The sequence below is a fragment of the Poecilia formosa genome, unplaced genomic scaffold, assembly GCF_000485575.1.
Source record: "Poecilia formosa unplaced genomic scaffold, Poecilia_formosa-5.1.2 Scaffold90, whole genome shotgun sequence".
In the NCBI taxonomy this organism is placed as follows: Eukaryota; Metazoa; Chordata; class Actinopteri; order Cyprinodontiformes; family Poeciliidae; genus Poecilia; species Poecilia formosa.
This window is the reverse complement of record NW_006800029.1, coordinates 1,297,204-1,322,526: the sequence shown is the minus strand read 5'-3', so window position 1 is coordinate 1,322,526 and position 25,323 is coordinate 1,297,204. Positions and strand designations below refer to the sequence as shown.

Below are 25,323 nucleotides of genomic sequence, written 5' to 3'. Positions count from 1 at the left end.
GGTCAGATAACTTATTAACCAAACCAAACAGTATTTCCCAAAATATACATAAAAATGCTTGACTGCGTTCGCTACATAGACACTTAAAAGATATTGCTATTTGAGTCGTAATGTTGAGTTCCACAAAGAATGACTGAAATACGTTAGCGTTCCAACTGTGTTTTAATTTCTAAAGGTGCGCCTGTATCTTGTGTTTTAGTATCAATCAAACTGCATTCAGTCAGTCACGTAAGACTATTTTTATCCCGAATGGTTTCTGGACACAGGGGAAAGAATCGGGGTTTGCACCTAAATTGTTAAATGTTAAATTCCTCTTTTCTGCACCCAGCTGACATTTCACTTTAGTTGACATCTTAAGCCATAACACGCCGTATTACACTGCACAAACGCACACATCTCTGTCCTCCATCCATACATCTTCCTTTTTCGCTCCAGCCTCTCTTCGAGGAAAAAAAAAAAGTCTGAACTTGCTCACCTTAAAACACTTGTTTTTTTTTTGTTATTTCGGGTTATTATCGCTGCCCGGGGCCTCTCTTTGCTGCTTCACCCCAGCTGCACTCCTGCCCTCGGGCTGCGGTGGCTGTCCGGAGGGAAGGGAGAGAGAAAGTAAACTAGGCTCACCATGCTTAGGTCTCATTGGCTGACTCTCTGCCTGGCAGATTTTGTCCTTGAGAATGTGCAGACACGGAGCAGATAATGTTCTGACACCAGAAACTCTAGAGCGGGACCAGATCGACACTTACTCCCTGCTTCTCCTGCTTCCACTGTAACACAATCGGGGTTATGCGGATTGAGGAGCGACATACGCGGTTTTTTTTTGTTTTTTTTATTGGACGGCTTTCATTTCTAGTGTAGCACCTGTGTTGTTTTAAGTCAAATTATGAAGATTATTTTTATGAGCGTGTCTGGGAGCGGGGATTGGATTGGTAATGTTAAAGACACTTGTCAGTATTAGTCTCACTAAATGAAAAAAGAAAAAGAAAAAAATCACACCGAGTGCGCACATGAGGAGTTATTGTGAAGCCGCATGGTCGGACTCTTTAGACCAAAAAAAAAAAAAAGTCAAAATTGTGCAAGAAGCAGCTGAACTTTGTCTATAAGTGTATCCAAATGCATGCACGGCGAAGGTGAAAATTATTTTCCTGCTTTAATGTAAATCTGAGGTTTGCTTCCCTTTCTCCGGTGTGTTGCAAGGTCAAAGATCTCCTTTTACCGAGCGCGCCTGCGACGACGGGCTTTCTGTAGGAGTCAGCAGCATGCAGGCGGAGCGGCAGGTATAGGAATCTCCCTGCAGCAGCGGCCCATAGCATGAACTGACAGACCCCGGTGATCCAATCCCTGCAGACCAGCGGGCTTCGAGCCAAAGTTTGCACATCACTGTCACATCAGCAGATGCAATATAAAGCAAAGATAAACATGGAACAAAAACAGTTTAGAAGATGCTACAAATGAGCTCAGCCGGCAGGTTCCTTTTTTTATTTATTTTTTTTTAAAATGTGGTTTATCATGAACATGATTGGAAAAGTATTCTAATTTATCATTGGTCGGATTTGTTGCAGTCGAGAGACATTCTCCGTGAATGTATCTGTTGGCAGACGAGACAAAAAAAAAAGTCTGAGATCGTAATTGCCATTTCAATGACTTTAATAAGCAAAATATGAAACTTTTATTTTTCCAAAAACAACAACAAAAGGACAAAACAGAAACCAGCCTGAATGCAACAGTTCAAATTTTTTTAAGTGTTACTTATTATTCATATATAAACAGGGTTGAAAATTGATCCCCTCCCCCACGTCATCGCTAGAAGTAGGTATACATGGAATCGGTGAAAAACAGAACAAAACAACATCCCGCTGCTGCTGCAGTTTCAGTTCGATTTCAACACAGTTGAATCAACAAACCAAAAAGATTTTTTTTAAATGCAATGACTTTTCAACATGTTTTCAATGCAAGCACCATGCTCAAATCGATATGATCTCACACACTTTAATTTAAATCATTAAAAATAAAGACTTTTTTTAATAACTACGCATCTGGCCAGCAGAACCAGAATCATCAAATAATAATAAAAACAGACATAAACACACAAACAAACAAACAAACAAAAAACATATTACATAACATAAACACTGTTTTCATTTTGAAAATTTGCACAACCTGAGTCCCCTTTTTTTTACTGACCGGCAGAAAAAAAATTCAGGAAAACATAGAGCATTAAACTTTGTATCAAAACATGTGTTATCTAAATATTAGCTCTACTTTAAAACTTTTAGCAAGCATGATTTCTAAGTAGTTAAAATACAAATCATTAATCTTAGGCCCAGTGAGAGAGAGCAACAGGTGGCTGCGCGTCGGAATGAGGGATTACGTTCATGCAGAAGAAAACATAATCAAACAGAATTTAAATGAACAACAACAAAAAAAAAACAATATTTAATAATTTGTATTTCCGTCATCGTGACTCAGAAGTCAGTATGCCAACATGCGCCCAAATAAAACTGTTACAACTGGGCCCCTTTCTATTTTTTTTTTCTTAAATAATGTAACACCATAACATGTATGTCTTCCTGTAGGGAGGTTTGGGCAAAGTTCAAAATGAAAACTTTTTAAACCATCATCTAAAAGTGCACTTGAAACACAGTTTGGTGTATTTAAATGCAGTTAGATTAAAAAAAATGCACTCGTCCTTTATTTTCGACACAACTCGCTACAAATAACAGAAAATAATTCGTAACAAACAATAAATGAAGGTAACACAAAAGAAAAGAAGTTCATCCAGCCTCCTCAGTCTTGTTGTGCAGTTGCGTAATATTTACAAGCCCCCCCAACCCCCACCCCCCAAAAAATAAAATTAAATCATGAAATCCCCTCACCAAAAATGGTACTGCACCGGCAGTCCTGTGTTATCTTAAAAAAAGAGAAAGAAATACAAGAAAAAAATGGAGAAGCGCAGATCAACGACATGCTCTTAATATACAGGAGAAGATGTAAGTACAAAATAGAAATTATTACCATACATGTCCAGCATGCAGGATTAATATTTAATGCAGATTTTTTTTTCTTTCTACATGTATTCGAATATAACCGAGCAGGCAATAAATCAATGAAATGTTGCATAAAATGTCACCCCCTTATCACCCAGACCCCCTCCCCATCTCCTCCCTGGTAGACAGGAGCTGAATTTGCATAAAGTGGAGTCACGCTTGTTTGATTTTGTTTTTTTCTTTTTTTTTTCTTTTTTTTTCTTTTTTGGAGAAAAATTTCGGGGCCCAACTTACAGACTGTGATGCTTGTGAGGGCAGGCCTACTTTTTTGTGTGTTCATAAACAGTGTCATGAATTTGCAGAAGAAAAACAACAAAAAAAATACAACAACTTGTCAACAAAAGACATCTGCCTTGATCCCATGTCTCACTCTTAATTACAGGTTAGTTTGAAAAGCTGCAGCCTTGGCGGAGAAGAACAATGTTCATCTGAGAGTCCTCCTTTCCCCCCTCCACGAAGAGTCTCTTCACTACAAGCAACTAATCTACAAAAGATGCAGCGACTGATCGGACTCTACTTCGCTTGTTGCGTCTCTGTTGACACGTGGAGAGGCATCGGTAGATGGTTATATATGAGAATAGTAGCTATCTGATGGATTATTCTTCTAATATGAATATAATTTCACTGTTATTAGTAACAATCAAACAGTAGGCGTGGGGATGTGTGGATTATTACTGTCTGTTCATGAGGAGAGTCGGTCGAGGTGTGGTGGAGGAAGGGAGGGAGGAGGGGGAGAGTTTGTAGTGGAAAGGCTGACGGGGGGACGACTCACATGAAAAACTCTGGCGATGACGGGTTGTCGCTGGTCGAGCCGGCCTCGCGGAACCCGCTCCCGGCTCCCGACCCCGTCAGCTTCTCGCACTTGAGTTTGTAGGCGTCCCTCTCCCGCGCCAGCCGGCTGATCTCCGCCTTCAGCTGCTCCACCTGGTTCATCAGTTGCGTCTTCTCGTTCTCCAGCACGTGCTTCTGCTGCACGCGCTTGAACCTGCAGGACTGCGCGTAGCCGCGGTTCTTCAGGGTCCTCCTCTTCTGCTTGAGACGGATCACCTCGTCCTTGGTGAAGCCCCGCAGGTGTCTGTTGAGCTCCCGCACCGACATGGACACGAGCTGCTCGTCCGAGAAGCGGTCCTCCACGTTGAGCCCGCCACCGCCGGCGCCGTGGTGCGCGCCCGTCTGGCTTAGGTGGCCGTGCGGGTGGTGGTGGTGATGGTGGCGGTGGTGGTGGAGCGGCTGGTGGGACTCTGGGGAGACTGGAGACGGGCTGTCGGGGTCCTGGCTGTGGTGGTGGTGGTGCTGGCTGTGTGGATGGTTGTGTCCCCCCGGGTGTCCGGAGAGTTCCTCGGCGTGGTGCGGGAGGCTCCCCGCGTACGGGTGATGATGCTGCTGTTGGCCGTGGCCGTGATGGCTGTGGTGGTGGTGCGGGCCCCTGTAGCCCTCGAAAGCGCCCTGCTGCTGCTGCAACTGCTGCTGGACGTGCGGAGCCTGCGGGTGACCGTGAGCCGTGGCTCCAATCAGGGCCTCCACAGCGTCCTCCGGGGTCAGGCTCAGCGTCTGCGGGTCTATCTGCTGGTGGTACCCGCTGTTCGGCATCCAGTACAGCTCCTCCAAGTGGTGCTTCTGTTCCGTGGGGCTGAAGCTGGGCGAGGAGGGCACCGAGCTGCAGGGCGTGCTGATTGGGGTGGATGACACGGAGCCCTGGGGTTGGAGGCGGTTACACTGGCGCACCCCGTTGCGATCCAGCCCGACCAGGCCTTCCTTCTTCACGTCAAACTTCATCAGGTCAAAATCATTGACATATTCCAGAGCCAGAGGGCTGCTGGGCAGCTCCGGGCCCATGCTCAGCTCTGCGCTCATGTTGCTGTCGCGACTCTTCTGCAGATACGCAAAGGTGTTGGCGAGTGTCGCAAACACGGACTTATTAATCAAAGTCTCTTCTCTTCTTTCTTGTTTCATGCAATAGTTCTTTTGGCTCCTCCACAAATCTGCGCTGACTTGCTGTAGCATGAAACACCGTGTGATTGGTGGTGGTGGGGGGGCGAAAGAAAAAGGAGAAAAAAAAAAGTTGTGGAGAAAAACTTTGAGACTAATGCTCAGCACGCTGTTTGCGTCATATAGCCTACTTCTGCTGGAGTAATCTGGCAGAAACCGGGCAAGAGGTAGAAAACAGTGCTGCCTCAGTGCAAAAGTAAAAAAAAAAATACTCAGTCCTTTCAGCAGAAGGGTATTCACGGATAAAAATATCAAGATAAATAATAATAGAAGAAATACCAGGTTTGCGCGCTGAGACGGGCACCAGTCCACGTCGCACCTTCTCGGTAATAAGTCCCTTTTTTTCTCCAGGAAAAATAAAAAAAAGGAGCCAGGAAGCGAAGTAAACAGGACGTCTGTTTTCCCTTTCTTCTTTTTTTTCTTTCTCGCCGAGAAGCTGCTTTTTCAGCTCTGCACCGCAGAGGTTTAAAGGCTCGCCTCTCTCTCTCACTCTCTCTTTCTACTCTCTGGTATCCAGCAGACTGCGCTCGGAGCCAGCCGACGCTTTATCAATCTTGCGCACTGTGACGTCGTGCTGGAAGGCAGGATCTATGGCGACCAGCGCTCCAATGGGGGAGAGAAGCAAAGGATGAAAAAGGAGGTGGAGGGACACTGCACAGGAAAGGGAGAGAGAGAGAGAGAGAGAGAGAGAGAGAGAGAGAGAAAGAAAAAGGAGGTGGAGGCGGCGCTCAGTTGAGGCTTGACAGCCAGAGACAGTCAGCTGACCGACTTCCCTAAAAGCAGAAGGTGGGAGGACAGAGGAAGAGAGACATGCCTTCACTTCATGGAGTCTCTTCTTCACTGGTTCTTTAATTCATGCCAGGGAGTTACAAGCTTCAGTCGATCAAAAAAAAAAAAAAAAAAGCCGAATGTTAAGTGTTTCTCCTCCAAACTGAGAGACTGTTGTTCTTGTGTTATTGACCAACTGTAACTGCAAAATAAACATTTGTGACATATTTACCTTCCAACGTGTCTCGACATTTTTGTGCCTTGAGAACGTTTTTTCTTGAGTTTCATCCACACCATAGTTATTGCATCTATCTCAACATTTTTGAAAAAAGTTTTTTTTTCCATCAATAAAGATGATCGAGACTGCAACACATTAAAATGCTTGCATGCCAAATCCTGAATTCTCTCTCTCTCTCTCTCTCTCTCTCTCTCTCTCTCAAACAGACGCACATCTTTATGGAGGTTTTTCCCGTCTTCAGCAATGTAGCCACACAAAGTAGCTTTGCTTTCACAATTAAGAGACCAGAAACAATGCAATAAGAAACATTATAAACTGCAATAAAACATCACACATTTGTTAAACCGCGTTTTCAAACTCTCTCCCCCCCCCAATAAAAAAAAAAAAAAAAAAAAAGATGTTATTGCTTCAAAATGCTGCTGGGTTGGCCCGTGATTTTCACACAGAGATGAATCAAACTAAATGCAAAGGAAACAGGCTCAAGGCTGCCGCTGCGTGGACAACACAAGCAGGAACGAAGCTGCGCGGGAAGATGCTGCTGCTGCTGCTGAGGATGGAGATTTCCTCACATATTTTTTATTTTTTTATCTCAGTGTCTCTTAAAGGTCACATTCTTCCTTTAAAACTGCTAACGATCAATCTCGGTCATTTGAAATTCAATCTAAAATGATTTTTTTCAATGCCGCTTCTACAGCTTAACAGGTTGTTTGCAAAAAAATAAAAAATAAAAAAATAAGAGTTTATATTAGATGATAAGTTTTTATTTTTCTTAAGATTTGATTTAAAAATCACTTCGACTAATATACTAAAAAAAACAAACAAACAAAAAAACAAAAAAACATAAGCAGAAATGTGGGAAAGCGTTTGACTTCCTTGCCAAAACAAAAAGCAAGTGTGAGTAAATGAGCCAATTTAAAGGATCAATAGGATTTATAATTTCGTTTCCAGCCCATATTCACGGCTGAGCACGGCGATCAGATGGTATTGATCAGAGGGGGTGCAGGAGGAGGCTGCCAAAGATCAGAGCCGATAATGAAGGGCTCATTTGTTCAGCTTAAATTCTTAATCGTTTTGAAGTAGTGAAACTACTCGGGACTCCACAGTCACACCCAAGGTTTTTTGTTCAGCCTTAATTCAGGACTGATTTAGACACTAAAAGTAGAGAAGATAAATATCAAATTACAAAATGTAATAGTAAAATCCGAATAATAATAATAATAATAATAATAATAATAATAATAATAATAATAATAATAATAATAATAAATAATGTTTTTATCAGTCATAACTATTAATTAACTTCACAACCGCCATTATTTTTAGCTGTTGAGAGTTATTTCCATCCATTCTCAGACATATTTTTGGCCTCTGATCATTTGTGACAGTCACTTCTTGTAATATTTCACTAACATAGAATCCATGTCATCATCGTCAAGCTCAACTACGCATTTTTGTCTCTTCCTTTCATTTTTTTCCCAGTATTAAAAAGCCTCCTCCAATCTCCCTCCGTCTGCAGGCGAGCTTTCCAGCTTTCAGCACCAACCTGAGAAGCGCCCAGAGCGCAGCGAGTTCTGCCGCCTTCTCCCTACGAGGCCGACCCGGCGGCAGCCCCATTAGGTCATAATGCTCTCTAATATAACCCGAGTCCGCCGTCTAATAGACCCAGGCAGGCCTGCCGGCGGCTCTCTCTTTCTCTCCCCCCAGCCCCTCCTCGGTAATCACAAGCTGTAATGGAGAGACGAGATGTAAAAAAAAGCGTCCATGTCAGCAGCATATCGGTGGTTAATGATCTATTAAGTGATCCGTGTGCTTATGGACAGCGAAAAAAAGTGTTGATGCTTGCTTATTCGGCCCCTAATGAGAGTCCCATCCTACGGATTTTAGGAATGAATAACAGAAATAAAATCAACCTTTGAAATGTTACATTTAACAGTTGACGCACGGAAGCTGGAGAGGCAGCTCCCCACAGCTCACACGTCTCACACCTGCAACGGGCCCCGCTGGAGTCACGCAGGAGGCCCGCAGTCCTGTCCGTCTGAGCCGGTCGAACACAGGAAGGCGACATTTGTTCTTCATATGCGAGGATATTTTTTTTTCTCCATTCCGTTTAAGGACTAATCCAAACCTGGCTACCTGCATGCCATGGATCTGAACTCAAACTTTGTTGAAGGACAAACTTCACAAAGGAATTATTTTTGGGGCCAGACTGAGATGGATTTTTTTTTCTTTCTGTTTATAGCTTTTGGCCGTTTCGGAGTAATAATCGGCCTTAACTGTTCCACCCCGAAGGTTCCTGGAAATGCTACAGAACAAAACGGTGGTGGATGGTAGCCGCCGAGAGGCCCGTAAGAAGGGAGGGTGAGGAATGGCGATGGAGCCTCGTTGTGCCGCTTTGATGCGCTTTGACGCAGGAGGGAGTGGAGAGATGCGCAGAGCAGAAGCGCTCTTCCAAAAGCGCAGTGACTACTTTCAGCAATGTGTGTGTGCGTGAGCGTGTGTGTGTGTGTGTGTGTTTAAGCTGGGAAAAGTTATAAATCAAGTGTTACTGATGGAACTTTGTGCTTTTAGTTCGTAGGTTGCGTTTTGGTTTATTGTAAATAAATAAGGTTTCCCCGCATTAGTTTCTGCTCATTAATTATTTATGTCGAATAACTATCCAGTTACTCCTAAATATATGCATTGTATCCCAGTTCCGTGAACAAGAGAATCGCAGAAGAATCAGGACTAATTCAATAATAATTATTATTTGCAAAGCGTTAAAAGCTCGTGATTTTTTTCTCTCTCGAAAATAAAATATGCACGAGTAAGCATCAGTATGCTGCATTTACAAACCGAGTTACTTAAATAGACTCCCCGCTAAATAATTGTCTCTTGAAGCATATATTATTAAGACGTGCTGTGTGCTTAAACAGGCAGAGTCTCTGTTGAAGGTTTAACAACCTCACCATGGGTAACGGGGAGAATAAGTCGTGATAAAACTGAGATAAATTGCATTTTTTTAAATGTATATTTTGTTTGGTCCTGTTAAAGAGCATCAATTGAACACTCTGAGCATTTAAGTTTTCTTTAAATCCTCACGTTTCAGCTGTTTTTCTTAGGCACGGGGCTCTGTTTGATTCTGGGACTTCTTTGCATAGGTGGGGGTAGTCCCACTCTTACCATCCAATCTGCAAAAAAAAAAAAAAAAAAAGGTAACTGTATTGTGTTAGCAAGGGAAAAAGTGGGTTTCTTTTCTTGTAACAGGGCGCCTCTTGTGGCGCTCCCACTTAATGCGCAAAGTTTGATGTAGGTCTTATTCAGTGACATGCAGCGATACGGTTCCAACCTCTGAACAGGATGTTTTTTATTTATTTAATTAATTATTTTTATTTTAGTCCTGAAATGCTAACAGACACAAGGAATATATAAAGTTGATTGGAAGGCCAGGGCATAATTGTAGGCCCTTTTCTTAGATTAGATGTCCCTGATTGACATGTAGTAAATATAACAACAAATAAATGTCAGTGTGCACTGTACTGGCTTAATCCCAGAAGAAAAAGGACAATAAATCTGCCTTTTGCTGTGGTCATTTCATTAATGTAAATTGCAATGCTATGTATGATAGTTTGGCTCCCTTCCAGCTGGCTCTTTGCTCAGGCTTGTGCATGATATTAGGTTTTATTATGAACTGGCACAGTGTGGCCACAAAATGTAGGCGACACCACAAGAACCAAATATCAGAGTGCAGGCATAACATAATTAAAGGCCATATTCTCGGTCATAACCACAATTTATATCTGTGTTTCCCTAAGCCAAGGATTGGCTTCTGGAACTCAAAAGAAACTTATGATGTACTGAGAACGTAATTAGAATCAATTTCTACTCACACTTTCATGTTACCGTTAAGGAAACGGTAACCCTGCGGCATTCTCCCCCAAATCCCTGTGACCTGTCACCATTTGTGGACATTTTCTGTGCATGAATCTGTCAGGCCATATCTCTGGGTTACATTAAAGAGGGTTCGATGAATATTCTGGAAAATATGCGTCACCCGCAGCAGAGCCCATACAGCACCTGGATGTTATTAAGCTAAAAGTAAAGAGAGAGATTTAATAGGCTTCAAATGGCTCTGTTCAATATCTGAAGATACTTCTTTGCTGTCTAGCATGCGACACATTAATGTTTATGACTGGAATTACTTTGTTCTCACTGTCTGCTGTGAATGCAGGAAGAAAGCTGCTCATGCAAAATCTATACCAGAAACTATGGCTTCTGCATGAGCAACCCTTGTTTACAAAACACTATCGGTCTCCCAAAAGCCATTTTTAGATGGTATAATTCTGGGTTTTAAGATCGCTTTTATTGAAGAGGGTAACGGATAATACAAGGGTATAATACATGTTTTTAAAATAAAATAGAACAGAAATATCTGTTACTGTCCCACAATGGGGACATTTCTGTGCAACAGCAGCAAAGTGACGGGCAATAAAAGCAAGTAGATTCACGCAAAGATAGAAATGATAGATATGTATATACATATAAAGATTAAAAATACTGTAGAGTAAGCATAAAATGTCAACAAAAAAATTGGCCAGCAGCAATAGGATTGAAAAAGATCCCTTACTTTTGGAAACACATGCTGTTGTTCACCTTTCTTTTGGGAACCAGGTTAGTTTAGTTAGAAATTTCAAATCTACGTTCAGGACATCTTTTAGAAAACAAACCCGTCTACCAACCAGGTGGTTGTTTTTAGGATGGACCAGTGACACTCGATACTCATCGGCACTGGAGGTTTGGATGTCCAGAAGCTTCTTAATTTGGAATCCAAACTGGTTGGCATGTGTAGAAAAGGTTATTGAAAGCTTAAACATATATACAAGAAGCCCTGCAGAGCTTGGACAATATACGATAAGCTTGGTGTGACACAAAATGCAAACAAAACATATTATTGCAACTGTTTTTATTATTAATCAGAGGGAGTGACTAAATCAATGGTTCATTTTGGCTAAAACATAACACGTAGCTGGACAGCTGAAGTGGGTATGGATATAAGAGCAGAGTTTTTGCATGAAGGTCAAAATCATTAGGTGTGCTGGTATGCAAATAACATACTATCTTTATGGAATAGACCATTCATGCATTAATCACCAACCAATTCTATTTTTGTCTCTTAAACACGGAAGAAAAAACAGATTATTTCCTGAAAAAAAAATCATTCAGAAAACTACACGTGCACTAATGATTGCAGCTCTAGAAGCATGTCCTAATTAGTGTGCTTTATTTGATATTTGACTTCAAGAACTAAGATTTTGAATAGAGAAATATTAAATACATTTTGCTATCCTGTTCTTGTGAACTCCTTAATCCTCCCATGAAGGAGTGATGGTGAATCACAAACCATATTTTGTAAGTGTAAAATATTACCTGCCGTCTTCAAAGTTTAAGCTAATGAAGCAAATACAACCTTCCTCATTATTCTGCGTGATTAAACGAAATAATTACAGTAAAATAATCTTAAAATTTAGTAAGAATTTAACTCATTTTGCTAAACAAGTACATTTTAATTGTTGGTTAGAGTTTTGTTAACTTTCTTTAAGTGTTAGCTGTCTTCTTACTTAATTTACTCTAAGAAATATTGAGTAAGATCTAATCTGTATAAAATGTATGTAACACGTTACACCTGTTTTCTAGGCTCAGTTTATTATGTCAATGCATTCACAAACAATGTTCTTATTACTTTTCTCTTTCCTCTTCATGTTTTTCTATCTTTCCTTCTGCCTTCACTCTCCTTTCTTGATGACCTCCTCGCCTCTCGTCTCCCTCACCCTTCTCCTCTGGTCCTGGCCCTGGCCCTGCCCACCCCGGGTCATTTATCATGGGCCAGGAGGGGAGCCCCCAGGCCTGCAGGCCTCTGTCAGCCCCTGCAATCGCCTCATTGTGACTCCCAGCAAACAAGTGTCGGATCAGCAAAAGTCTATTAAAGCCTGGTGGGCCTTTCTCAGCCAATTGGGTTCGGGTCACTGAGCTGCTCTCCTTGCTGCTCCGAGAGCTCTTTGTGTCGCCGCTGTTCGCTGACACAGATCCCCACAAGATTAATGATTTTTAGCAGCCATTTGGATTTCATTCACAGGGTCCTTCTCTCTGTCTCTTTTTCTTTGCTATCTTTCCTTTTTCTCCACTTCTTCTCTCCTTTTTGCTTCAACCTGTTGTTTCTTCTGTTCTCCCCTGCTCCCCAAGTTCCTACTCCTTCCCCTCCCGTTATGTTGCCTGCCAATGTTGAGTGGTCTTTTTTAAATTGTCATTTCACTATCGATACGGCTGGGATTTTCTACTAATTTGTCTCATTTGATCTCAATGTTGCCCTTTATTTATGAAAAATGTACCTTTAGGTCGATTGTTAAAAAGTGAACTCCTGTCTCATAAATCAAGAGGACTTTTAGGAACTAAATCAACACTCTGCATTACTCCACTGGCTTGTTTCCCCGCACTGTCCCTCAAGAGGCTCAGAGTAATTTGAAATCCTAGAGCCACTTCCACAACTTCCATGTTGCCATGTTCTCAGTGTAGTTTCCAGTAATTACTGCAGGTTAAGTGCACATCCCGGAGCTCAGTGGAAGCAGCTCTATCCCTCACCTGGGACATGACTCAGCAGAGTTCAGGTCATCTGGCCATTTCCCTGACCACTGGACCACACCCCAGCCTACTTTAAACCCACAGGACAAGCACTATTTATGAGCGGCGCGCATTTACTTCCATCACGTAATGTAATGGTAGTTTTATTTACTGGCTCAACTGTTTGCACAAACAGAGGCCCAGACTGATGCGTATTTTATCAGAACATTACATGTTGACGTGCTCTGCACAGTCTCTGCACAGTAGATCTTAACAGTTTCTCTTCAAGAGATGATTCAGATTGTGATAAAGATGTTATAAAGGTTTAAAATGTTGTTGTTTGCTGTAATTATTTTTTTCTTGTCTGTTCTAGAGGACTCTAATTGGGGATAGACATGAAAAACAAACTCTATGGTTTTAATGAATGTGAATGATGGAATATTATTATGAACTACTTTATTGTGCGGTCAGTTGTACTTTCTCTAATGTGAAGAATTTTGATGTTATGAAAACAAGTACAAAGGTTTGAAAAATGAAAGTGCGTTTGAGTTCTAACACTTGCAGTACAGCCAAGAAACAATGCATTTTTTTCTCCAGACCATTACTTTTCTTCAATTACTTTGTAAAACTAATTTCATTACAGCCTTTTAGGTTTATGAAATAAATCCTCCTATTACAGATTGAACCAGGTTTCCATTATTTTTAACTTTCCGTCAAACTTCTAATATTGAGAGCAGGCTTCTTTACACAGAGGCGTCTGTCAGGAGTCTAATCCCATTGACCGCAACAAAGCATACAGTGCTATGCTAAAGTATTTACAACCCCTGGAGCTTTTCCACTTTTTGTCTTTATACTACAACAAAGTTTCATAAGTTTTACATGTTTATTTGTAACTCATTATTGTGAAAGAATACACAGGGCATGAAGTAGACAAATGGTGTATTGGATTACCGCTATTGGTGTATTGCATGCAATCCTAATAAAAAAATACACTAAACCTTGTTGTGGCAAAATATCTAAAGTTTCAAGGGGGACATAAATACAACATTGACTTTTCAAGACAGTTTTTCTATTAAAGTGAATTTTTGGCAGATTAAATTATATATGGTAGCAAAAACATGGTAACTATTTAACTAAGTGCAGCTGCAGCGAATATAAGGGGTCAGTCTTCAAAAAATAACACTAAACATCTCTATTCAATGTAATAACAAAACTATGAAAAAACTATTTTTAAAGAAATTTTACTTTAAACTTTTGTTTTGTTTTGATTAATTAACAATGCAGATTTTACACTGAGTATTTATAGAAAAGTATGTTCTTTCAGAAATGACAGTGTGTATTCTTGTTTCAACAATAAAATAAAAATAAAATATATCTATTTGTCGATGTTATCATCAGTGGAGCTACATCACACTCCCAGTGTGTTTGCAGCATGTCTGTTTTAACACTGGATGGATGAACCCTGCCAGCCACTGTGTCCATCCACCTGCCCTGTTTCCTGCCTGATTAATGTTCTGCGTGTGTGTGTTTGTTTGTATGTGCGGCTCTGTGTAAATGGTTATAGATGGGACAACACCACCACACTGGCAGTCTGGATCATTACTCACACAGATAGGGAGAGACTCAGGGCCAAGAAACCCCTAACACATCCTCCACCTTCCTGTGCAGACACGCATGTGTCCCCCATACATGTTTCCTTTGGGTTATTCATTTTTAAGCATAGTACCTGGGATGTCACTGCTTCTTCCACTCGTTATTAGGATCCTGAACCCTTGGGTTGATTCGTAGGGATAGATATGGGAAATGCATTTAAAAAATAAAATAATAATAATAATAATAATAATAATAATAAAATTGAGAAAGAAACCATTCAATCTTTCTGAAGTCAAGTGATGCTAATAACACAGTTGAAAATTTTTGGAAAAGCCCATTTAACAATGGCATAGCTTTGTAAGCTTCTGTTAGGTTAATTCACAACATTTGAGTTCATGGAGGCACACCTGTGGATATATTTTAACGAATCAATGAAATGTCTCTATAGCCACTTTGAACGTCAAGAGACGTTTAACCGTATTTAAGTCTAGACTCTGACTGGGACACTCCTTTGAGATGTTAGCCTTGTTGCTGAAAAATGAACTGTTGCCCCAGTCATTGGTCCAACTGTCTTTGTATCTGGGATCTGGATTACAGATCCCAGATAAAATCTAGGTTAGGGTTATCTGAGATCTGTATCCCAGATTGTATTGGCATGACTAAGGTAGAAATTATTTTGAATTTGGAACCAACAAGATCCTGTATATTTGGATTTGGATTAGATTTCTTTGTCTTTAAGTGTTTTAAGATAACATCTTTTGTGAATTGGCTAACTCTAACTACACTAACAACTTCACTATACTGATATACTTTAATATTAATTGAACTGAATTTAATTGATATTAATTCAGTTCAATGGACTGAACCAAGTTAAATTATACTGAATTGAAATGACTTAGACTGAACTGAATTCGATGATAATGAGCTGAATTGAATTAAGATGCGTATGCGTACTCAAAAACTTTCATGTTTTTTTGTATAGCTTTCTCTGTTGTGTCTCTACATTTGGATTACCACTGTTTACTTCATGCCCTGTGGTTTGTCTTACTGCTTGAATAGGCTGGGGTTGAGTGCCTGCTGGTTAAGATGGGTAGACATGTCAGTGGATGGACAGACGGATGGACACTTATACCAATATGTGGACAGTATTACTCACCAATGATAAAAAGTATGAAAATAAAACTGACCCCAATGAGAATGAAAGTCTTAGTCTTACTACATCCCCAACCCATGAGGCTGTAAGCCAATTAGGGATCCATACATGGTGAAGATTTGAATTTGTGAAGTTAAAACCAAGCATTCAATAACAAGAAAACATAGATCCATCTTGCTTTTTCGTAATTATGTGGGGATGTTTAGCTGAAGGGGCTGGGCCTCTTAGTACCAACTGAGCATTATTGAAACACCACAGCCTACCTAATTATTTTCAATGTGCCTATTTGGATGGAATCATCAAGAAGTCTTGATGGTTTCACTCAACGAGATAAAGCAACATTTCAGGGAGCCTGAATAATCGCATGCTAATTTCCTGAGCACAACAATGGGTTCACTGCACAGTGATCTTCACAGGCACCAGTTCTCACCGGAGCACCACATGGATGTGGAATGGCAAGATTCATGTCATGGATGTGGGGTGAGAAATTTACAGAAACTGCATGATGCTTTCATGTCAATATGAACCATAATTTCAGAGAAAACAAATAAATGCCATGAAGATCTAAGACAGTTTTAAAGGCAAAAGGTGGACCAGCCCCCTTTTGCCTGTCTGGCGAGTGTACGCAGTGCATCTTTCTACACTAGAACCTTAACAAAAAAACAAAAACAAAAAAAAAGATAGGTAATCTGAGCATTATTTCTAGACCTGAGTGAACAATTCATGCAGGTGTGTTTATCAAAGGTGATATGAGCCAAATAATTTTTGATTGTTGCACATATAACTTGATACATTTACAAAAATTAGATAGGACAAACTGTTTCCCCGTAGCCTGTTTCCTATTGCGTGTTGCCTTTAGTGTAAGGAAGAGCGATTGTAGCCCCATCAAGACTGGACTGTAAAGTTAAATGGGCTAGTTAAACATAAAATGGTTGAGTTCAAATTGTTTGTTCAAAGCACAAAAAAAAAAAAAATGAGAGTAGTTCAGCATGGAGTTAAAAATAAATGCATGTGCAGTTGGTCATATGTTTTGTCCGTGTTCATACATTTGATATCACATGGGTTGTGTTTGTGGTTTCCTAGTGCTCGAGCATGTCTGTTTATGTGCATGAGGCTACAGTGTGTGTGCGTGTGTGTGTGTGAGTGCATAGCAGTATGTATGCCTGAGCTGGAAGGGGGTTTATATGAACAGGAAGAGCGCCTGTAAATAAATCTGTTTGGGGACTGGGGGTGTGGGGATGAAATATGGTCCCAGGGATGTGGAGCAATGTGAAAAACTCGGCAACGCCAGGGAATAACAAATCTCCCCATGTCGCCTCGCCACAAAATAAATACACTCCCCTGTACAAGTCATCCATCTGGGCTATGAGTCGCAACAAAGACGGCCCCAATACATCCCCAGTGTGCACACAAACATGCACAATAACGCACAGTAACACACACGCACACACAACCAACACCAATCACCACAGCAGCCATGTTCATTTACACATTTGTTTGTTTGTTTGTTTGTTGATGCGCTTTTTTATGAATGAAACATGAACTTTCGCTCTCTACCTGCATCCGTTATGGGCTTCTTGTCTTAAGAGAGGGTTGGAGGGGCTGGTGATGAAAACCAGGAGTTTATTGGGCGTTTTAACTAATGATCAATCAGGCAGGATTCAATAATTACATTTCTGCTTGACGATTTAAAAGTCTTCCTCACACAACAGCAGACGGGAAGATGAAAGATTCCACCTGCAGCAATGTATCAGAAGCATTCAGTGTCCAATATATTACACAGGGGGTGTTTAATGTAAGGGTGTGCTCCTTTTAGATTATATGCATGATGCATATACACAAACACTCTATTCCAGACATATAGGCCACGACGAATACATTCAACTATCCACCCAGCGCCACCAGATTCATCTTCACTTTGTTTATCTGGGCCTCCTCTGCCAGACACCATATTACTGCCACTGCTGCAGCTCTAAAAGATTGTATAAAGGAAAGTATGCTTCTGTGTTTAGAGAGAGAAAAGCTGTACAACAGAAGCACAAAGGGAGTCATTTTTTGCAATATCGGACTAGCATGTATTCTTTGTTGTTCTTTGGGTAAGGAATTTAGTTTTATTTTTTCCAATTAGGCTCTATTCTCTTGGTTTAATTAGGTTATGGTGAGATGATTTGTGTGTGTTTTTTTGTGTGTGTTGGAAAGAGAGAGAGATAGAGGGTCATTCTGTCCTTCCCAGGAATAAATATTAGCCCATGTTGTTTGCAAATAGGTGATGTATGGTGGCCATATCTCTCGGTGATGAATGTTTTTTAGAAATTTCCTCTCCTTTATCAATTGACTAACAAACCCATGTATCACTGCCACTCTCTCCCACTTCTCATATAAATTAAATAACCGTCTCTGTTTTTTTCCCCCCCTTAGACGTTTCTACCGTTTCCCAACTCCCTTTTCATTACACCTTTAAGCTCTATTACCTTTAATCTGTTTTGGCTACTTTACCTCATTTCACACCCGTGGAACTTGCAGCAGTCAGAGGCTGCAATTGCGGAAAAGTTGCAGTATTGTTAGACATTTGAATCTTTATTTTCTCTGTGATATCAAAGTGGCAGTGTTAGATGCCTCTCACCCCTGTCTTCCAGTGTCGTATTTGATTTACTCATCTTGAGATCATCATCAATGACAGAAAAAGTGGGCCTGGGGTAGCTTTTTTAAATATTTCAACCCTACATTTCATAGATATTTATTAGAGAGTATTAATGAGCAAACAGCATCTTGAAGAAAAAGGCACACAGCAGACAAGTCTATAGTAAAGTTGCAAATGAAAAATATCAGTGGCATGCTGTGAGGATGCTTTTCTTCAGCATTGCGATGGAAGCTGATCATGTTTAACAAAATGATGAATATAGCTGAAACAGAGCAATGATCCTAAAGAGACTGCAAATTCAACATATTAATGTTTTAGTTAATTAAAAAATCACTCTGTATGGAGGCCATTTTTCACAGATTTTTACTTTTTTTAGTATATTTGATCAACTATGAGTCTGCTGATCTATTACATAAAACATGGCAGCAACATGACACAAAAAGCATAAAAAAGAAGTTCAAGGTCTAGAAATATTTTCGGAGGACTCTGGATTCTCACATGGAACATACAGAAGCCGAGTGCAAATCTGGAACACCGGTAATACCAGTTTAATCTCTTAATTTCTCCATAATGTCATGGTGACAGTGAAGGTGCATCTTACCGATTAGCATTTTGCCTTCCAGCATGTTTTTTGACAAACACATAATAGGCTCATTTTCTGTAAAGGTACATCTACATGTCCCTGTTAATAACTGTGATGCTGTCTCAATCTGCTGCCTTTCAAGCGAACAGAGAATAAAAGAGCTACAGGCTGGAGCTGGGTGGGTTGCTTTCTGTCACCGGATGATGACAGGAGGCCGATTATGCAGGAGCAACATATTGTAAACTACTCATCATTAGCAAAGCCATCCCAGCTAACGACCGAGCTGGAGATAAACAGGAGTGAGGTGGAGAGGCATCTTCATCAGGAGGGCTGTTTAAAAGTGGGGCTCTCTCATTAAGCACAGCTGTATCGCACTATGAAATGGGAGTTACTGAGTTGTGAAGCTGCACCATGAAACTGGTTGCCATCCCAGCCCCGAGCTCTGCAGGGATCCTCTGCGCGTCTGATTGGCCGTTTATTCCCGAAATGATCAGGAATAGGAAGATAAGTACCCAAAGAAAAAAGTCAAGCAACATTAAATGATTACCAGAGCTCCAGGCAAGGAATCCCAGAGACACTCTTAACTTCCTTTTGCAGGATGAGAGGTTAGATGAGTTGAATGTGTGGTTTATGTGACTTGTACTCCCTCGCTCCTTCTGTCTCTGTTGTGCTTATACACAAAACTCCCCTTTTCTCCTGGTCTCCCTTTTCAAAATCAGGGAGAAACAAATGCATTTGTAATAATTTAGAGTGATGCTCCTCCGAGAGGAGCGCAACCACCAAAGATAACAACTCCCAGGAGGATTGCTTGTCTTTCCAGGTCAAGAATCTTGTTTTTCATGCAAACATATCTAGAAGGTAGTCATTTTTCTCTTGGAACAAAACTAGTTTAGGAGTAAAATGTTTTACTAGGAAGCTTTTGGGGCTGTGTAGGGACTTCTAGGGACACATTGAAATTTGTTTTATGCACATCAACAGTAAGAGATCTTTCTTAAGAACCTGAATCTGCAATAAAGTCTTCACTTTGCAAATGAATCCAGGTTCACTGATTTACATTAATGTTATCAATTAAAAATAACAAATTTAGCTATACATAGAAAACTGATGTGGGCTAATCTTAACAAACCCTGTCTTATACAATTTAAGCAATTTCTTCTTATTATGAAAAGTTTAACTTTTTTTAAAACAAATAAAGGATGTAGTGGACTAAATCAGGCTGTGTTGTTGAGGGAAGCTTCCATACAATTTTTGAAGCATTGCCACCTTGGAGCCACCAATAATCTTATCAGGATTGGCAATTTGTGCATTTTTTTATTATTATCTAGAGATGCTGAAGTTGACTTTCTGAAGTCTGTACCAATAAATTGGCCATATTTAAGTTTAATTAAATATGGCATGGCTGTGATTTAAAGAATTCACTTCTTGTAGGATTTTCACCAACAACTATCACTCAAGTTTACAGAAAAAACATCCAGTTAGTGGGTTTTGTGTGGAAGAAAATGTCTCCTTGTTGTCTGGCCTCAGGAAATTTGTTTCCTCTCAGATAACACCATTGCTGCTGCCATCTTTGCTTCAAACTTTGAAGTTTTAGATTTCAACACATTTATATCTGTCCTCTTCCCCTTACACCTTTAGTTTATCTCACTCCTTCTCTTTCTGCATCAGTGTCAAGCATCTCACTCCATCTAATACTTGTTCCTAATAATTCCCTCCCATGTCCCACGGATGGACAGGCCTGAGTCGTCTGGACAGGCCACGGCTCCCCCACCAAAAGCTTGAACAATTGGAGGTAAATACATTGGAGACAGCCCATTTGTTTTAGGCCAGTGGTGATGCATGCTTTTGCAGTGAGCAGCACATTTTTACTAAGCAGCCCAAAGCAGCTGTGAGTAATGGACTGCTCTGGCCTGTCCACTCACACTGCTATTTTTATTATTGTCTCCCTTATAGTTTTCATTTTTCATATGGAGGGAAGGAAGGAAAGAAAGTCTGCTATTCCCTTTCCTAAAAGAGATTTAAGCAAGCCAGTTCCCCCCGCCACTCAGTTTAGCAACTCTAATCAGCTGTCGCTTGGGCATTTTATGGTTATATTTTGTTATTTATTGGAGAAAATTAATATACATGCAAAATTTATATATATATTCAAACTGGAGAACTCTGTTTTTAAAATACCATTTTCAGCTTTGAACATCTTTTCCATGTTGATTAATTCAGCCTCGGATGTTCAAGAGGATTATCTGCTCCGAGCTGGAAGACAAGAGGAAGAATAGAGAAAATTAAACCGACCTGAGGATAGCATAGGACATGGAGGTGCAGTTTATGTGCAGCCAACGAGCTGATGATGCCTGAGTCTAACTTTGAAGATGATTCACTAAGCAGCTAAAATTATATGCTGCCGCCGGCCCCAGGGAGAACCCTGGTATTTTGCATGAGGCACTTGTATGGGCACCTATAATAGGTGCCTCTTAATTCTACTGACAGCTTTACAGGACCTGAGTTATGAAGCCACTGCTGAGCCGCTTGTTAGGCCATGGCCAGGATTTATACAGGGTTACACTAATACAACCCCACCTCCCGCCGCCCCCACCACCACCTCCTCCATCACACATAAGCATAAAATCATTAGCAAATTCAGTCCTGATGGACTTGCACTCGTCAATAATGTAACAAAAACCAAATAATTATTATTTGGTCTTCATTCTTTATTTTCTTTCTGTTTCTTCCCTCATCCTCTTTTTCCTTCTAAAATTGCCCCTACCCCCACCCCACCCCTAGCTTTACTCCGCCCTGTTCCTCCGCTCACAGTACCGGAGCTTGGCCCTGCTTGGTGATCCATCTCTGTCAACCTGCTAAAATGATAATGCCAATTAAAGCCGAGGAGTAATTGCCCTCTGTTGCCTCTGATCCCTGCAGACCCTCAACAGGAGCAAATATGAATGAGACCCCAGAGCCCCTGGAGGCCACTGCCTGGGTGAGGGTGAGGACAGTCTGAGAGGGGAGGGGATGGGGAAGGCGGACAGGAGGGCAGAGGAGGGGGGAGGAAGGGTGATTTGTAACTTTTAACCTCCACTGATCACCAATGGCCTTGACAGGAAAGGAGCGCGAGCGGGGGGGGAAGAGTGAAGAGATATCGCAGACAAACACACGGCCAAAGATGCTGGTAATTGTTGCACATGGATGAACACACTTGTTCAAGGTCGCTGTCACAGGACTTATGGCCCTTGCCACGGCGCGCAGACTCTCAGTGTTGGGAGCGTAATAGGAAGTGAAAGGACTACAGCATCTGGCAGTGGACTGTAACACCACTGATCAGAGGTGACGCAGATGCACTTTTGGGTCATCTGGGCAGCCATTACTACCAACAACAGCCCAATCACAAATTCAGGGTTATTGTTTTCTGGTAATATACACCACATTTAAGATCCCTACATTATAAAAGGTGAATTCTTGTCTTCTCAGAAGGAATGATGACAGTATGAAAGAATTCAATGAAGTGTTCACTCTCGAATCTTTTTTGCGTCTTGTAACATTGCAGCTACAAACTTCATAATAATTCAATAGTGTTTTTTTAAAATTATTATACCAATACAAAAGAGTGCTTAATTGTGAAGTGTAATGAACAGGACACATGGTTTTCAAATTCTGTGCCATGCACTTGTATTCAGTGCTATGTTACATCTAAACCATACTTAATGCACGCAATTGTCCACCTATTTATTAAACAACTGTTCAAAAATCAATGCTGGACATAATCCTGAACACATCCTCCACGTGTTGAAACATGGTGGAGGATGCTATGACTCGGCAGGGTCAGAGAAGCAAGTCATAGTTGATGGAAAAAGAGTGGAACTACGGCAAATATAAGCCGATCCTGGAAGAAGACCTGTTGGAGGCAATCGGAGCTAAATCAAAGCATTCTCTTGTGTTGGAACGGCTCAGTCAAAGTCCAGACATAAATCCATTTGAGGATCTGTGGGAGGGTTTGCTCCAGATTCAGATTCACTCCAGGATCTTGCTAGTTTGCCAAGAAGAACAGACAACATTTCTTTCAATGTAATCTTTAGATTTGCAAAGGTAGACGTATACCCCAAAAGACTTTCAGATGTGTCTGCATTAATGTGTTCTTTTTCTTAAAGAACATCTTAAAGACTTCACTCAGGGAGGCTAAATACAAATACATGCCACGCTTAGACTTTTCTTTGTATCATTGATCAAAAACATAGCGTGCCTTTCCTACTTGATCACAAGTGTCCTCTACTCTCGCTAGCCAGTAAAGAGATATTTAGAACATGTTTAATGCAACATATATGCTTTTTGTTTTAAAAGATAGAATATTTCATCTTTCATGGAGTACTGATAAAGATGGAAGCACTGAAACAGAGCCACAAAAATAATGATGTCATTAAAGTTACTTTCATAAAACAGTATGAAAGTAGCGAGTCTCAATAAAAGTTATAATGGTGTTAATTGCACAGTCTGTAATTAATTAATTGCAGTTAATCATATTTTAATCAAAAACCATATATTGAGAACGTCAGCAATAATTTCAGTTCAAAAACTCTTCATTGCTGTAAACTATTGACTAAACTGAAACATGAGCTCAACAACAAAGAGATTGTATCGTTGTTAATCTGTTATTCAGGTTATTCAGCCATCGGATGGGTGCAAAGTGCTAACATACCCATCCAGCCTTAAAGCGTGTCATGAATCCCTGATCGTTCATGTAACTTCTCTGTAGAAAGTTCTTCTTTAGAAATGTCGACTTTTCATGTGACCAGAAATACCCGACACAAACCAGCTTTAGCTTTATCCTAAAAAAAAAAAAAAAAAAAAAAAAAAAAAAGGATCAGCCCATTAATTATATCAGCAGAGCTGCTAACGATCAAGAGTCAAAGTTGACACACCATCATCATGACTGAACAAACCCACCACCAACCAGCCACGGCCACGACAGCCCATGCATCAAAGTGTGCTTATGGCAGCTCTTGCGGTGAACATATGTGTTTGAGAATATTATTACTGTTCAACTCCAAATGTGTGTGGGTGGACAGCTGGACGGAGGACAGAGTATGTAGGCGGCTGTTAGTACAAGCCCCACCACTCGTTGTGACCTGGTGACCTCAGCACAGACCAGTGGGAGAGTGCAACAGTAGGGTAGCCGAAAGCTAACAGAAGACTGTTGCCTCTCTACGATCCGTGAACAGAGACAGGCCCACTCTGACACAAGAACGTCAGCGAAGCAGCTGACAAGACACTCGGCGAACTCCAGCGTAAGAGTAATGATCATCGGCGCCTCAATGCGACAATAATCTCTTCTAACTTCATCAGGACAATTCGTACCAGCATGCTTTCAATATGTTCTGCATCATACTGCCCCCCACCCCCCTCACTCAAACTCAGTTAACAATGATAAAAAAAAAAGAAAAGCAGAGGCTCTCTCCAATCCTGCAGATCCTGCAACTCTGCTCTGTGCCTCAACACCTTAGCGCCACAGAGTGTGAGCAAGATGCTAACATTGACTTATTACAAGAGAGTGTAACGCCAAATGTATAATTACGCTCCTTTTGTTGCGCCTGTTGTTGTTGAAAATGTAATTATGAAAGATGAAACACAGCCTTCAATGAGATGGCTGTAAAATAGCATAATTAATATGGGCTTTTGCGAGAACAATCCCCACTTTACAGGAGCCCCACGTTGGCCGCGAAATTAATTAAGTGTGCCAGGATTTATGGCCTGCGCTTGGAAATGAACGGAATTAATCGCAGTCCAAAGATGGATGGTTGCTGGAAAATGATGATGCCCGGGACCATGTGGGGGGAGGTGTCTAACTGCTTTAGGGGGGCACACTTGGAACAGAGTAGAGGGTTTTGACACAATTATACACCCCCAGACAACAGCTGGACCAGCGATGTGTTAGAGAAGTTTTTGGGGGGCAGCTTGAAATTATAAGCTGTTTTAAAACACTTTAAACCCACATGCACACCCAACAAAGCTCCACTGTGGCTTCAACGTTGGCAAAGTGGGTATTTCTTGGACAGCAACAAAACTGCGCTTGAGTTGTCGACTGTCGTGGATGAGTAATGTCTCATTTTCCATGTCCTTCTCTATCTACTCTCCTTTCAGGCAGATGAACAGTAACCATGTAATTGGACACAATTACCACAATTATAGTATAAACACAATTATTGCAGCAACCAATCCAAAACTAACAGCATGTGACAAGCAGACAATTATTGAGTACACCACTGCTAATCTGGCTCATAATTTTTTTCAGTATTCATTTGGGTTCCTCTTTAAGCTTGGTAACCTCGTCTTGTCAGATATTTGAGGCTTAATTAAAGAGAAGCAACATTTATTTCATTAAATGGCGTGTCTTGTGCACTATTGATGGACGTTGTCACAAATGTAAATAAAATAAAAAAGATTTTGTCTAATTATTGGTCCATAAATTTTTGATGTCCAAAATAAAAAAATAAAAATAAATAAAATAAAATAAAATAAAATAAAATAAAGTAAATAAATAAAACGACTCCAAACCTTCTAGGTAATCATTATGTTTGATCCCAGTTCCCAGATCCCAGGTTTAAGTCCAGCCACATTTTTGAAGTCAGTTCAAAAAAATATATTATCATATATATTAAATGATAATTAGAACCTGTTCAACTTTGACAACAGGATGTTGTCACAGTTGCCAAAGTTGAACAGGTTCTAATTATCATTTAA

General features: G+C 40.7%; 1 protein-coding gene across 1 annotated transcript; it reads right to left on the bottom strand.

Annotated features, from left to right (window-relative positions):
• Positions 1-2,537: 2,537 nt before the first annotated feature.
• Positions 2,538-5,571, bottom strand: mafba (MAF bZIP transcription factor Ba). The gene has a single exon (XM_007557667.2). It carries the CDS (start codon positions 5,046-5,048, stop codon positions 3,813-3,815), a length of 1,236 nt encoding a protein of 411 aa, XP_007557729.1. The 5' UTR covers positions 5,049-5,571; the 3' UTR covers positions 2,538-3,812.
• Between the last annotated feature and the right edge of the window lie 19,752 nt (positions 5,572-25,323).